This window comes from Mesoplodon mirus, assembly GCF_964341445.2.
Source record: "Mesoplodon mirus genome assembly, chromosome: 4".
NCBI lineage: Eukaryota > Metazoa > Chordata > Mammalia > Artiodactyla > Ziphiidae > Mesoplodon > Mesoplodon mirus.
In genome coordinates this window covers 64,898,905-64,915,021 of record NC_138979.1, presented here as the reverse complement: position 1 = coordinate 64,915,021, position 16,117 = coordinate 64,898,905, and the positions used below count along the sequence as shown (strand labels likewise).

The following is a 16,117-nucleotide window of genomic DNA, read 5'->3' as shown; positions in this document are numbered from 1 at the left end:
GGGGGCAGATTTCCACTCACTGGAAGCAAGTGAAAGATGGGCTGAGTTTCCCATCCCAGGACCTGCAAGATTTCTACATCAGCCCAACCACTTGACTTTAAAGGACCCATCTGGTTTGGTGACTGGGGCTGAGTGATGGGGTCCTGGGCCTGCCCTGAGCTGAAAGGGCTAATGCCCTGGGCCCTGAGGGCCTCTCACACCTGCTCCCACCCCCACTTCACCTGCACCCCTCCAGCTGCTCCTTTTGCTCTCTCTCTCTCTCCCCATCCATCGCTCTCTCCCTCTGTCAGGAATGATAAGAATTAATTAAATGTGTCCTCAGCTCCTGTCTGCTCACTTCCCCCAGGGAATTAACCAGTCCCAGCACTTCAGGCCTTGTTAGATTCCAAGAAAAACATACCACTTGTGCACTCTGTAACATGTATGTGTGCACGTAGCTGTCCCTGCACACAAAGGTGCACACAGGGTCGGTGTGCTATTGCATGTTTCTGCATGTCCCATCTGCTGGCTCATCAACATGTACAAGACTGTGTACAACTCCATATGCGCTCCTGAATGTGGAGACACACGTCAGGATGTTGGTGTGGATACGCATACGAGTCTCTTGGTGTGGCCGTGTGTCTACACCCTGAGTGGGCATGCACACGTGTGCATTGTATTTCTTCACATTCAGGTTCACTCTGTGTGTGGACAGGTCTCTACTGAGTCTCTGTGCTTGTACTGTGAGTCTGGGTAGACCTCATTACCATGCAAGTCTGTTTGAATGTAAACATATATGTCTCTGTGTTCTGTGTGTGTGTGTGTGTGTGCATAAACCTATGTGTGCACATCTAAGAGTATGCATGCACTGGTGCATGAGCATGTGTGGGGGGCACATGGGCCGTGTGTGTGCAGTGTACACACACCTATACACCCTGGCTGCCTTGCACTCACATCTCCTTCCTTGCTCCCCGGGAGCCGGCAGCCTTGTCCCCAGCAAGAGCCATGGTGCCGCATCTCCGGGGTGATGATGGTGTCAGCAGTGGCAGTACCGGTGGCAGAAGCCCGAAGTTAGGAAGGGGGAGGTGGTGGAGGGGAAGGCGCTCGCTAACGAGGCCACCTTCCTTGCCAGCCTGGGAGCTGCTACCACTCATTATCGTCTCAGTAAGCAGCTCCCCTGGGAAGAGCTGCTGCCTGAGCCCTGCTCTTTCCCTCCCCTGGGATCCCTTTCCCCACCTCCCCACCAGTCGTAAGACACTGCAGGAGCCCTGGGCACCAAGAAGAAAGGCAGACAGAGAGGAAGGCCAGTGCCTGGTCCCACCAGGGGACCCAGAATGCCCACCTGCCTGCCCTCCTGCTGCCAGGAAGCCCACCTTTCAGTGTATTCCTCTGTGTTAGGACCTGGTCTCCAAAAGTCTTCTGGAAATCCAAATGTGCTTCTGGAGAAAGGAAAGCTTACGCACCCTGACCAGTCCCATCACAAACAATGAGCATGCTCCTGTAAAATAAGAACTAGGCGAGAGTCAGCTTGTCTGGCTGATAATCCCAGTGCTGTGTGACCTTGGGCAAGTGCCCATACCTCTCTGGCTCTTGGTTTTCTTGTCTGTAAAATAGGGGAAAAAGACTACAGCTACTGTTCTCAAAGAATGGTGCATGCATCGTTGGTGAGATATAAGACTATTTTAGATAATACGCAGAGATGGGCATCTGCTATTTTAACTATGTATTTATTTTCATGTATATACTCTCATGTATGTGTGTGTGTGTTTGTGTGTATTTAACTAGCACATCAGACCCCTGACTTCACAAACATTGCTTTAGACAAGGCTTAACACATTTAAATTTTTTTTTTTAAGAAAATGTTGGGGGTAGGAGTTTATTGATTTATTTATTTATTTTTGTTGTGTTGGGTCTTCGTTTCTGTGCGAGGGCTTCCTCTAGTTGTGGCAAGCGGGGGCCACTCTTCATCGCGGTGCGTGGGCCTCTCACTCTCACGGCCTCTCTTGTTGTGGAGCACAGGCTCCAGACGCGCAGGCTCAGTAGTTGTGGCTCAGGGGCCCAGCCGCTCCACGGCATGTGGAATCCTCCCAGACCAGGGCTCGAACCCATGTCCCCTGCATTAGCAGGCAGATTCTCAACCACTGCACCACCAGGGAAGCCTCAACACATTTAAATTTTAAAAGTGAGCCAATTTAAAGAAAAACATTAAGTAAATGAGAGGAAAGGCTAGCATCTGAGTATGACAAAGTCCTGGTGGAAGTTGACAAATGACTGTGGCCCTGGGCCAGAACATCTCTGAGGCTCTTCCCTCTCTGAGAGGCAGTGGATTTAGGACCCCAGACCTCCGAGAATGAGAAATACACAGACTGGGCCCCAGTTCCCACGTCATCCTCATCATCACCAAGACAGACCATCATGAGGAGCGGCAGGAGAAGCTGCTATGCAGTAAGTGGGGTGGTCCCTCCTGGCACAGGCCCCCATGAGAACTCAGAGGACACAGAAAGTGTCCACACATGTGACCCCTTGGTGTGATTCAGGCCAGATCAGGCAGGAGCACAGGAATGGCTGAGACTGAAGGCAGAGGTAGCCGGGTTCTGGACAGAGAGGGCTCAGGCTGGGCCTGATGTGTCATGTAGAGTCGGCAGCCGCATCTCCCATAGAGGCTGGAGGGGAGGCTCTCTGAGCCCCCCAGGCCAGTGAATGAGCTATTCCACCTGTGCTGCCCAAGGAGGAGCAGCCTGTCCCACAGCCCCAATGCCTCTGTCCTCCAAGTGGCCGGGTGTGAATCCCAGGAATTTACAGCCCAGCCTCCAGTGGGATTTATGAGTCTGCCTCAAGCCTGGTCTGCAGGGAGTGGCCGCCTCTCAGCCCCCACCACCCCCCATTTCTGCTGATTGATGAGGATGTTTCCTGACAAGAAAAACTCCCCTCTGTGTCAGGCAGCAGAGGGGAAGTTTCCCAGGCCCAAGGGCCAGCCCCTCGCCCCATACCTGTCCTCGATCTCATCCCTTCTCCTTCCCTTACAGCCCACGCCTTCCCACAATCCCCCCAGCCCCACACGCTGACACCCAAACAGGAGGTGCACCCAAGAATCCCAATTCCTGGGCCAGAGCTGCAACCTCCCAGACCTGCCACTTGCTCATCCCTTCCCAGTGCCCTTCAAAACAGATCCATCCCAGAGCCCAAGGCTAGAATGCCAAATTCCAGAATGAATCACTGAGGGAATCCAGCACACACACACACACATACACACACACACACACACACACGTACTTCACAGATGAGGAACCAGAAGTCCAGAGAGGGATGGGCCTTGCCCAAAGTCACACAGCAGAACAGTGGTGTGGCTGAGACCTGAATCCACAAGACCCTGCACTAGTCATGTCCATGTCTGGTCACGGCTGATTGTCACACAGTCATGTGGATAGTTTTCATCTCCAGATAAGGGCTCCTCCTCTCCAGAGAACTGATGGACCTGGGTTTGAATTTCTCCTCTGTCACTTTGGATCTGAAAGTCACCACTTCTCTGTGCCTGTTTCCTCACCTGAAAAATGGGGCTCAAAAATAACCCTGACCTCCTGGGGTCATTATGAGGTTCAAGTGATATAATACAGGTGAAGTCCCAGGACAGAGCCGGGACCCTGGCAGTGCTCACTAGGTGGTGGAGATTGTCCTTCTGCATTCTTGATGTCTCAAAGGGCTCCACTCCCTGATTTGCTAGGGGATGGGATAGGGTAGTTTAGGGCAGCTGGAGCAGGAGGAAAGGGAGAGGATGTATGTGGGGCTGCAGGGCAGGACTGAGGCCATTTCCTGCTGGAGGAAATCCTGGAAGGGTCCCTGGAAGAGGTGACTTCAAGCAGAGGACGCAGAGCTCTACCTCTCTTGCTCTGAGACCACTTGGGGACTTCCTGAACACCACAGGGCTGAGGGGAAGCGCCCTGCCCTGGAACCCAAGCCCAGCCCCAGCCCGAGCTGCTTCCCTGAGTGACCGGGGTCAAGTCCCTCCCCTCTCTAGGCATCTGCAAAACAGGGCCAGAGAGGACCGGACCACACACCCTACAGGCATCTTCCAGCTCTGACCTTTATGCAAGCCCATCTAGACCCATCCCATGCAATACCTAAGTTTTACCACTAGGTGGGAGAAGAGAGTGCATCTGGAAGCCAGCCTCCCCGCAGCTGCTGCTGGCCAGTCCCTCGCCCAGCACCAGATGTTCTTTGCTCCCCTACACCATCAGCTGGCTCTCCAGGGAACCAGAGCTGAGTGATCACCCACATCCAGACATTTGCTTCTCCCCACAGCCCTGAAGAGCAGCCAGCATTCTCTACTTTTCAGATGAGGAAACTGAGACCAGAAGAGGGGAGGCCTTGTTCAAGGTCACACATCAGACATGGCAGAGCCAAATCTCTAACCCTTTTTCCCAGCCCCCAACACCCAGCCCCCTAGCAGAGGCTGTGTGAAGGGAGGACTGGAGTCAGGTAGACTTGGGCTGGAATCCTGGTGCCCCCACCCCTACCTGTGCATCACTAGGCAGGTCCCCCACCCTCTCTGATCCTTGGCTTATGTAGGCGTCTGGCACATGGCAAGTGCTGAACACACGAAGCCACTGCTTTGTTTCCGGTATATTTTACACTCCACGAGAGCAGACACGTGTCTATCTTACTCCCCTTGGTGTCCCCAGAGCTAGCATGGGGTGGATGTTCAGAGAATAATGGCTGCCTGGAGGCCCTCTCCCTCCTGGCCCTGTCTGGCACTCAGTATAAGGGTCTAGCCTCTTCCAGTCCCTTCCACCATCCCGGATCAACCCCTTCCCTTTCCACCCCACCCCGCCTTGGCAGCCCACACCCACCCAGGCCCTGAGGTACTGGCTCCTGCCCACCTGCTCACCTTTTCTCCCCGCGTCTCTCAGCCCCACTTTTCCCTGTCCCTGCCTCTCCCTCAGCCCCTGTTTCCTGCTGAGCCCCCGCTCTGCACCGTACACTGTGTTTACAAGAAAACCATGACAGTTTTTTATTTCTCTCTTTTGTCTCCCTTCCTCCCCTGAAAGGAACGCTCTTCCACTCTCCCAGGAAAAAAGGAAGGGTCCAGAAGAGAAAAAGCAAACAAAGGACAGTGGGGCCATGGGTGTCCCCAGCCCCACCCATGGGCCACACGCACACGCACACACACAATCCTCCTCTTGTCCAGGCCTCCAAGAGCCATTCTGTTATTTAGGGGGGTAATTGAAAAATGTCGATCTTTATTGTAGAGGATAAACTGGGCAGAGGGACATGGGGAGAAAGAGGGAGAGAGAGACGAGAACCAGAGGGAGGCAGAAAGACTTAGAGGGGAGAAGAGTCAGATGGGAGAACGTGGACTCAGAGAGGAGAAAGGAGAAGCCAGAAGGAACAGATCGGCGGCAGACTCTTCCCCTACAGGGAGCCTGGCAAGGCAGCTTCTGACCCCACCAGGAATCCCAGGAGAGCCGGGTGGCAGGAGCTCCTATTCTAGTCCTCCTGTCCCTGGGCAGCCCCTGGAGTGGGGTCTCTGAGTGCTGGGGGCAGGGAGAAGGGGTCTGGCTTGGTCAGCGAGGGCTCACAACCACATGCGCCCCATCCAGAGGTAGGACCCCAGCCTGGAGGGTTGAGAGCCAGCCAGCAGTTCCTCTCCCCCGGGACGAGGAATCATGCCCCAGCTCCATCCTGAGCACCGAGACCCTGCTGAGCTCCCTTCCCGCAGCACCACCCCCACTCCCTCTGTGCGGTGGGTAGGAGGGGAGGGTTCTCACTGTTTATCTACTCTGAATCTCCAGGGCAGTGGGCTGTGCAAGGGAGCCTGGGTGGACATGAGTACGTATGTGAGATAAGGAGGCGCCTGGAGAGAGGGGTGTGTGTGGTAGTAAATGTGCGTGTCGCATGCGTATGTCTGTGTCTATGCCTTTCCGTGGGAATATAATTTAAGGCCCGTGTTTGAGTGGGTTTGCTGTCAGGGTGTGTGTATGGAGTAGGATGCGCGTGCTTGCGCGTGCACGTGTGAGCAGTGCTGTCAAGAGCGTCTGTGTCCTGTCTCCATGCGTATGTGGGTAAAGAACATGTGTTTGTGCACAACCCCTACCTGTGAGCCTGTGTGTGGTGTGGCAGTGTGTCCCCGCAGGCAGGGTCCCTCTTTTGCCCCTGGTCCAGGGCCATCACCCCCGCAAGCCCTGGGAACCAGAGTGACAACTGGCCCTCAGAGTCCCTCCAGCAACAACAGAATGACGGCGACCTATCCCCCACCCCGGCCAGTGTCCAGGAGGGTTGTGTGACTTCAGTTTTACCACCAAGCCCTGGCAGGGGTGACCCACGGAGGCCAGGCCTCCCCCTGGCCCTGGGAAAGGAGGGCGGAAGAGCTGGTAGGTGCCCTGCCATGCACTGACCCTCACCCACCCTCCTATGTCTGCCCCCGCTTGGAGAGCGCTGCTTCTCATCCTCCCACCAAGCCACGCTCTGAATTCCTGGAGGGCACAGCCAGAGCCTGGCATAGGGCGGGAGCTTAGCAAATGTTTGTTGAACGAATGAATGATTGTGTCTGTGTGATCATGTGCCAGGCTCTGGGACCTAAGTACCTGAGGGCACAGGCTGAAGTCCTACAAGAATCAGACCAGGGCTTCCTGCCAGGTCAAGCGTGGCCCCCGAGTTGTTCAGAAGGGGCAGGGTCATCACCTGGCCAGGCCTGAGAGGCCATGCCCACTAACCTTCTCCAAGTCATCTACATGGTCACTACCACAGGAGAGGCAAGGCCAAGAGATGGGGACTGCTTCGTCCAAAGGTCTGTCTCAAGCTAAATGACCCTGTCACTTCGTGGGCTGAGGTACAAGGGAGGCCCCATTTATCTCCTCTGGAGGCCACATCCCTTTCTTAGCGGGGCCATCTCTCTTCCAAACGTCTTCATCCCCCAAAGATTCATACTGAATCCTCCAACCTCCTCTCCTTCCCTTGGGACCTCAAACCAAGGGTTAGTTCTAGCTCTAGGGCTAACACCCAGCCCCTGCCCATAACTGGTGGCAGCTGGGGCCAGGCTGAAGGTCTGTCGCAGACTGAGCCATGGAGGCAAAAACTAGGATTTAGTCCTAAAGTAAGTCAAGGGTCTCACCCCAGACTGAGCCCTCACTCTAATCACACTGCCCAACCTGGTCACACTCTGAGCCCTGACCCTGTCACACATTGAACCTTGACCCTGTCACACACTGAGCCCTGACCCTGATCACAGACTGAGACTAGACTTTTATTTAGAGACAGGCCATTAATTTGTCATAGAGCCAACGCTGTTTCCCTGCCTCTGGGCCTCAGTTTTCTTCTCTTTTTAATGGAGGGCCTTGGGATGGGCTGAACGCTAGATCAGAAAACCCCTACTCAGAGGTTGGCCTGTAGCTTCCCTGACCTGGTGACACAAGAGAGCATCAGCCACTGCCACCTGCCAACCCCCACCCCTACACAACACTTTCAGCCCAAGCATCACTAATTTTTGCAGCCGCCGTGATAAATGGCATTGTCGGCAAAATGACATCTTTCCAATCTGCTGCAAGACAGATGGGTCCCCAAGCTCACTTTCTGTCTCTCGAGCGTACCCAGACCAGCCCTGTGGACGAGTGGGGAGGACAGGACAGACACAATATACCAGGCATGGGGGCTCTGGGGCGGGAGGGGGAGGAAATTTCAGGCCCAGAGTCTGGTATGACCCCAGTGGGGTTTTCTACAAGCCCCTTTTTAAAATAGTCAGTTGTTTGTCTCTTTTGATATTCCAAAGATATTCTCTGCTCCTTTCTATCCGAAATTAGTTCTTCAGTACCATTTTCATTTTCATTTAAAACCTGAATATTGCTCAGATTCGCAAGGATGAGCCACCAGACACTGGTTCCTAGTGGCCCTTTCCTCCTGCCTCCCTCTACTTTGGGGACAGTGGCTGCAGAAGGACATGCCTTTGCTTGAGCCATCAGGCCTGGGGGACATTCAGCCTCCTCTCCTCCTTCCCTAAGCCCCTCTCCCTCCACAGTTCCTGCCCTCCCTTCCCCACTTCTGGAGGCTGCAGAGCAGGTGTGGAAGTCCTCCCCACATCTCCTGTGACCGGGGGAGCTAGGAGAGGGGCTGGTCCTAGGGCTGGGGACAAGTCGGAACAGGGGATCTGGATACCAAGAATTAAGGAAAGACGACTACCAGACCCTGAGACCCCAGCCTCCCCAGAAACCGGCAGGAGAGCTGGCACCAGTCTGTCCAAAAGCGGAGAAGCCGGAAGAGGTAGGGGCCGGGGGGGGGGGGGGCACCGCTTGGACTCATGAGTGAGGCAATACTGCCCCCTCCTGGCTGGTTCATGGCTCCTCCTCTCCTCCTCCACGGGGCCCCTGACAGCTAGGAGGTTGAGGCTGGGGACACGCAGGCAAATCTCCAAAGACAGCATGTGACATGCAGACCCTCCTCCCAGCAGCCCCCCTGCGCTTTGCCTATTCCCTAGGCTGATCCCTAGCTTCCAGGCTCTGCCCATCTTGTCCAACTTTCTCTCACTGCCCAAGGAATTCTGAAAAGACCACGTCTTATCTAGCCCCATCACACTGAGGACGAATCCTGAGTCCCCTCCAAGCTGCCCACCATCTGGTCCCATTATGGGCCAGCCTCCTACAGCCCAGGCGCCCGCCCTCTGAGCCTCCCCCAGTTCCCTGCCCCTGCACACTTTGGTCCCACCTGCATGCCTTCCCTCTCATCTTTACCTCCACCAAGAATACCCTCCCTCCTACACACTGTCTCTGCTTGTCCTCTTGGGTTACTCCCACAGGAAAACTGCCCTGTCCCCCCAGCCCAGCCAGAGTGTCTCCTCCCTCCTGCCCCACTTGCCCTGCTCCTCTCTTGGGGGCTGACCACCGTCAGGGATCAGAATCAAACAGTTCAGAAGCTGGAGGGAACTTGGACATCCTCCAGGTCCACCGTCCCCCCTCACAGAGGCCCAGAGAGGTGAGGGAGCTGCACAAGTCCACACAGCACATTAGTGGCAGAGGTAGGCCTAGAACTCAGCTCCCCGGCGTCTCTGCCCAGGGCTCCTTGGAGGACACCTGGTGAGCCACAGCAGAATATCTCCCAGACAGGGACTCCTACTACACTGCCAGTATCCCCAGCCCCTCATCAGGGCCCAAAGAAAGCCACTGTGAGTGTTTGCAAAACAAAGGAATAGGGCTTCCCTGGTGGCGCAGTGGTTGAGAAGCCTCCTGCCGATGCAGGGGACGCGGGTTCGTGCCCTGGTCCAGGAAGATCCCACATGCCGCGGAGCGGCTGGGCCCGTGAGCCATGGCCGCTGGGCCTGCGTGTCCGGAGCCTGTGCTCCACAATGGGGGGAGGCCACAGCGGTGAGAGGCCTGCGTACTGCAAAAAAAAAAAAAGAAACAAAGGAATAAATGAAAATATTTATCTAATGCCTTCTATGTGCTGGACACAGCAGGCATCAGCTCTGCTACTTAAAACCTTTGTAAATTGCTCGATTTGGTATAGAAAAATAACTTCTGGGGCCGGGGGGTGGGGGTGAGTGTGCCAGGAGGGGCCTCAGTCGCGAATGTCGACAACCAGTGGGCACAGGTGGGGCGAGTGCTTGATGCCCATGGTGAAAGCGGGCGTGCGGGCCTTGTGCACCGTGACCTGCTGGATGTCATAGGAGCCGGGGCCGGGCCGAGGTGTGTGGTCCACCGGGTAGGCAAAGCGCCTGGCCATGCTGTACATGGGGCTGCGGTTCTGGTAGACAGACGGCTCAGGCCGGGCGTGCATGGCAGGTCCAGGGCCTCCCGCCACATCCTTCTTGTAGAACCAGTTCTTGTCCAAGGGGCTCAGGCTGTAGCAAGGAGCAGCTCTGTTGGTGGGCAGGTTGGGCCCCAGCAGGCGTGGCAGCTGGTACTGGTTGGGGCCCGGGTTGGGGTCCATCACTCTGTATGGGCACCGGTAGCCAAAGGTGTACTTGGGAGCCCTGCGCTCCCCAGGTGGGTGGGTCTTCTCCAGGTGGTAATGGCAGGAGGCCAGGGTGGGGCTCAGGCCTGAAAGTGGATGAATGAAGGGGAGGGGTCTCAGGGCAGGAGCCAGGCCCCATCTCCTGGTGTCCAACTAACGGGTCGAGGGAGGGAGCTGAGGTCTTGGTTAGCCTGGTATGACTTCTCTATAACCACCTTAACGTCCGGCAGGAATATCACCACCCCTGCGTGGGACTACAGGATGGAGGTGGGGAGGGACTTCGACCATCCTGATATCAGGATTGTGACACTGTTTTCATAACATAAAAACCCCAAGTGTCATCAGAACATCACCCTTGGGCTGTCATTGTCCCTGTGACAAGGAAACATCCTGAAATCACTACAGTCCGTGAACTCATTAGCATGACAATAGTGCTGTCCGACATGAGCCCTGTGATATTTTTATCATAACATCACCCTGCAACATACGTGCATAACATTGGCCTCAAGACATTAAGTACTGTGTGACACAGACACTGTGACATCAGTGTCTTGATATGACATTGCAGGGAGAGGCCAGAATCTGCAGACACACCTGGCGAAGGGAGTCATCACCCCTTTGCCCCTGCTCCTGTCCCAAGCATGGACCCCCATCCCCCAACCTCCCACCCCGACCTCCCTCTCCCGGCCCATCTTACGCAGGTTAGAGATGCGCTCGGCCATGGGAACCTGAGGGCAGCTGGACATTCCAAACCGAGTTATTTTAGGATCCAAGAAATAGCAAGGCCCAGGGCTGCATATGTCCATGATCCCTGCAAAGCAGCCAAGGAAAGGCCCGGTCAGCCCCAGAGGCCGCCCCAGGGTGAGTCTGGCCTGCCTCCAGGCAAGATCCCCCTCCCCCAAAAAGGATCGAAGGCTCCTTTCCAGTTCCTCGGGCTCTTGAGTGTTTCGGGAGCCTTGATTTCCTCATCCGTAAAATGGGGCTTTTAACACATGAACTTGTTCAGAGGAACAGATAAAATACCAGCTGTGCAGCAGTTTGGTCAGCCCCCACCCCGCCAGGGATTGGTGCCAAGGGGATAATAATAGGCATAGTGGCTACTGTTAGTATGAAGAAGGGACCCAGCCCTGGAAAGGGGGTTCCCCTACTAAGGAGGGTGTGTAACCTCTGGGAGGGGCCGAGATCTCAGACCCCCAGATACACGCCCTTGCCCACCTTCTCCTCTCACTGGCCTTGGCTGTCATCCCCTGCTCTTCGGTGGCCCTCTGCTCCCCACCTTCCAGGGGGTTCTAAGCCACCTGGGAAGCTTTGAGGCCACCCCCCACCACCACTTTCCCTCCACTCACCAGCTATTCCTGCCCAGCTGCTATGGCAAGTGAACCCATGGCAGCCAGAGCGGAAGGGCCCCAGCCAAAGACCACACAGAAAGGAGACCCTGCCAGCTGGATGCAACAGGTCCCTTCGAAGCTCCCGCAGGAGGTCCAGTTGGGAAATGCCCAGAGCTGCCTTCAGAGGGATGGGTCACCTCGCACCCCTGCTGGCTTCCTTCTGGACCCAGCAGGCCACGTGGGTGTCCCACTCGGGACAGGCCTGGGTTCCCAGGCCTCTGGCTACAGATAATGACTCCTCACCTCTCACCACAGCCCCAAACATCCAACAATAATAATCCTACACCCACGGGGATGATGGGTGTGGGGAGCACTCACGCTTCTCCGAGTGCAGGGTGTGCAGGGTGTAGGCTGGCTCCTGGAACATGGAGACGTCGTGGTCTATGTAGCCCGTGCAGGATGGCCGGAGGTATTTAGCAGGCCCCGGACCTGTGAGCACCAACAGTGTGGCCCTCAGCCTGGACCCGCCAGATCAGAGGCAGGGGAAGCCCCGAATACAGTGTGCCTTAAGAACTCTGGGGTCTTTGCTCTCACTGATGTCACCCTGAGACAAAGACCACCATCGAGGTGCTTCCTTTGGGGAAAGGCAGTGTTCCCAGATAAAATGTGATTTCCCTTGGACAGGCAATGCATAATCAGAAAAGTAATAGTTACAAGTAACTGAGACCTTATTCTGTGCCGAGTACTATGCTAAGCATTTTCTGTGGGTTATTTCAGTTAAGCCTCTCGACAATTCTGTAAGACAGATGCCCTTGTTTTTCCCATCTTACAGATGAGAAAATTGAGGCTTAGAAATATCAATTTACCCAAAGTCACACAAGCCGTTATTGTGAAAATTCTGAGACACCAGCCAACAGAGCCGAAATGTTTAATCACATACTAAACCACCTATGTGGGCATAGAGCAACAATCAGTCATTAACAATGTAGTGAGAATTAGTTTGTCTGCTTTCAGTTGAGAGTAAGATTCAAGGGAAGTGAGGAAAGCTAGAGCTGGGCTAAAGATGCCACAGAATCCCTAGCCTTTTTCCAAAACTGGCCTCACTTCAAACCCCTTCCTCCCCCTTCCCAAAAAAAATTCCCAGCAGCTAATACCGCCTGCAAAGTTTAGCTTGGAAGTGCTGATCTTCTGTGGCTTTGAGGAGAGTCTGAAAGGGCTTTGCGGGAGGCAGGACTGGAAGGCTAGGACACCTTCAGCAGCTCTGCAGAGAGATGAATGAGCCCAAGCCCAGGTCTCACCTTTAATTGTTGCCAGGACAACAGGGGTCTGCTTTACCTCCTGCCCTGAGGGCACCTGCACCTTCTTCTCTGGCTGCTGCCCATAGAACACAGGGTTCCTGACCCCCTTGGGCAGTTTCATGTCTGGGGCCAAGCAGAGGGCAGTAGCAGCTGCTGAGAGACCCTAAGCAGCGGGCAAGGAGCTGGGCCTGGGTGGGGCCTGTTCCAGGGGGCCCTGCCCAAGCCCCTCTTTCCACTCTCTCTCCCTGATGCCAGAGGCTGTGTGGAGGCTGGGAAGCAAGACAGTCCTCCTGCTCATGCAGCTGAGGCCGTCTGGGGTACAGCCAGCTGCAGGGCTCGACAGGCTGGAGCTGGGGATGACATCACTGCAGAACTTAGACTGTTTATTTCCTCCAGTTGCCGTGGTGCCTGAACTGTAGCATAGAAATTCTACGCTGGCAGCTCAGCTGTGGAACCCTGAGAACTCGGCCCCCCTGTCCCTGCTCCCAACTTGGCTAAGTAGCCTGAGGGTCCCCAGAACCTTGGGGCAGGAAAGAAAAATGGAGAAGTGGAGTGACAGATCCAGCTCTTCAATCCTGGTGGGTGCCCTGAGGTTTCTGAAAGAGTGGACGGGTCATGGGTGAAGGGTTCTTGCCACCTGCACAGCCCCCTGGGATGGCCCTCTATTCCCTGTCCCTCCCACCTATCTCCCAGGTTCTGGACATGCCCTCCCTTCTATCACAGTCTGTTTTTTCTTGGGAAAGTATCAAGCCAATTATTTCAAACTAAGGTGTGACTGTCTGATAGCTTCCCAGACTCCTATCCCACAGTGTCTTTAGGGATCCACGTCTAGCTCGAGGAATACTTGCCTGCTGCTGGCAGTTCAGGCAAGCAATGGGGAGCAAATAAAAGAGGAGGGAGGGTGGTGCTTAGGCCTCAAGAAGCTACTTCCTGTGCCTGTGGTCAAGAGCACCCCCTGTGGTGGCGGAAGTGTGAGAGAAAACATAGAGGGATACGGAATATACCCAGCTACCATATGATTGATGGATGAGCCCCAGGGCTGAGGAAATGCTAGACACTCCTTCACCCTGAAAAAACCCAGAGGCTCAGGGGCCCTGGGGCCTGCTTGCACCTAGCAGTTCATAGCTCAGACTAAGGGTTTGATCTAGAGGGGTTTCCATCTCGGGGAACAGATGACTGCTGGCTTTAGAGAGAGGGTCTGTCACAGCCCCCGTACACAGATAAGGAAGCTGAAGACCAGAAGGGGGCAAAAACTTGCCCAAAGTTTCCCATTACATTAGTAGCAGAGACAGAACCAGAACACAAACCCCAGAGCTCTCTTTAGAACATAGCCTCTGATCTAATGGAAACCAAACCATGCTCTGAACTCATTCCAACCAACAGGCACAGTGAGGACTCAGAGCAGAGCAGCCAGGTGTTCTGGGTGCTCCAGAATCCCCTGGTGGGGCTGAAGGGCTTGGAACAGAAGGCAGGGCTCCCCCCTCCACCAGCGGCACCAGATCTTTCCTGTGCCTCTCTCATAACCCGCGGGGCAGCCAAACCTCTGATTTCCGCAGAGGGAGGGCTGGGCAAGGCTGGGATTGGCCCAGCCTCAGTTGGCCTCAGGCCACAGGCAGTGCCTCTTCCTCACCTCCATCACTGTCAGCTTTTCCTGGAGGAAGCTGCAGGCCTGCTGGCCCCAAGCCCTGATGGTCCCCTCATGCTGATAGGGGCCAGATGTGGGGCTGGGCTCTTCACCTTCCTGGGCTGGGGGGAAGGTGGTGATCTACAAGTATTTCAGACCCGGGGAGCCTTCCTGACACCCACACAAACACTGTTCCTGTTTGCCATCCTTGTGCCTGGCTCTCTTAGGGAAACCGAGCCACTCTATACCCCGGAATGTCACAAGCCACCCCACTTCTGCTCCAAAGGCTCCCTTCCCTCCAACTTTAACAGAGACTTAGCTCACCCCTGGAAACAGCCTTTGGCTAGCTTCAAAGCTGCTGCTCTGTCCCTCAGAGCCCAAGGTGGAGCAAGTCCCTGGTTTCCTTGGTATCCACCCAGGCAGTGTCCCCTCCCTGACAAGAGCACATCTCCCCAAGACTCCAGCATCCAGGGTGCCCCGCTTCATCTCTCAGGGGTGCCATCTGTCTTGACGTGTTGACCTGGTGGCCCTGGCTCATGGTCTTCTTCCCCAGCCCCCAACTCCTGCTATTACCCCAGTGACTTAGGCCTCCCCAGGGACCACCCACCATCCCTTGGCCTCCCAGGTCCCAGACCTCCTCATCTCCAAATGCCTGTGCTCCACTCCCTCTCAGCCACCCTCCCCAGCACATCCTGGGCTTCTCACCCTCCTCCCAGGAGCACCATTCCCTGTCCTTCCATTTCTGGTCCTGTACAGATTGCCTGCTATCACTGAGGTCCCATCGGTGACCCTGCACCTCCTCCGCATCCTTCAGGCTGCCCTCCTTGTCCCACTTCTTTGCTGGTAAATCCCAGCCCTGAGTCACCGTGTCTGCCTTGCCCTCCTGTACCAGGCAGCTAAAAGCTGCTGAGGGTAGACCAGTTGGGCCGCCCAGTTGCCCATCTCCGCGCTGGTCAGCTTGCTCTCTCCCTCTCCCCAGAGATCATTCAGACATGGCTTATTCCCCTCTGGGTGCCTGGCCCTCCCTGCAGCCCCTGCTCTGCCTCCTGCTCACAGAGAGAACAGAGGACATCAGACCGGCCTTGGACTCAAGCCCTCCGTACTGCACTGTCAGAACCAGCAGTTTCCATCTGCTGTCACCTGCTTCCACTTCCCTCCTGGGGCTTAGGAGGACCCACCAAGGCCTCCTCCCATCTCCTCTGTGTCTCAAGAACATTTCATTGTCCATTATCACCTTCTCCTTTCTTTAAAGGAGCCTCATCTGGCTCCTTCCTATGATGTTCTACATTCTCTGCATCCCTTCCATCTACTAAGAACCATCTAACACAGGGAACTATATTCAATATCCTGTGATAAATCATAGTGGAAAAGAATATTTAAAAAAAGAATGTCTATATATGTATAACTGAGTCACTTTGCTGTACAGCAGAGATTGGTACAACATAGTAAATCAACTATACTTCAATTAAAATTTTTTTTAAATTACTGCTATCGAAAAAAATAATTAAAATGTTTTTTAAATTTAAAAAATAAAAACCATCTTCCTGGCCACGCACACCTCTCCCCAGACCACAGACAAACTTCCCCAAAGAGACATTTTTCCTACAGTCTCATTCTCGCCTCCCTTTCACATTCTGACTCCCTGCAGCCTGGCTTCAAGCCCATCACTCCACCTAAACTGTGACCTGCATGTGGAAGCTGAAGCCAATAGCCACCTCTCACCCTCACTGGACCAGCCTCTCAGCAGCACTGGGCCACAATGACCGGCCACTGCCTCCTTCTTGCAGGACCTCTTCTTGGTTCCAAGATGTTCTGGTCTTCCTCTCATGTTCCCATTGCCCCTTCACAAGCTTTCTTTCTGGCTCTTCTTCCTCAGCCTGACCTTTCAGTGTTGGCATATGCTCATTAATTGCAAAGGGAAAAACAGTAACTTTACAGGGAGAATCTTGGCA

The 16,117-nt window shown here is 54.9% G+C and overlaps 1 protein-coding gene across 1 annotated transcript; it reads right to left on the bottom strand.

Annotated features, from left to right (window-relative positions):
* Positions 1-9,519: 9,519 nt before the first annotated feature.
* Positions 9,520-12,662, bottom strand: CIMAP1C (ciliary microtubule associated protein 1C; the record flags this gene model as incomplete). Its single annotated transcript, XM_082618289.1, has 4 exons — positions 9,520-10,001; positions 10,613-10,726; positions 11,622-11,732; positions 12,542-12,662. 4 exons carry the CDS (start codon positions 12,660-12,662, stop codon positions 9,520-9,522), a joined length of 828 nt encoding a protein of 275 aa, XP_082474415.1.
* Positions 12,663-16,117: the final 3,455 nt, after the last annotated feature.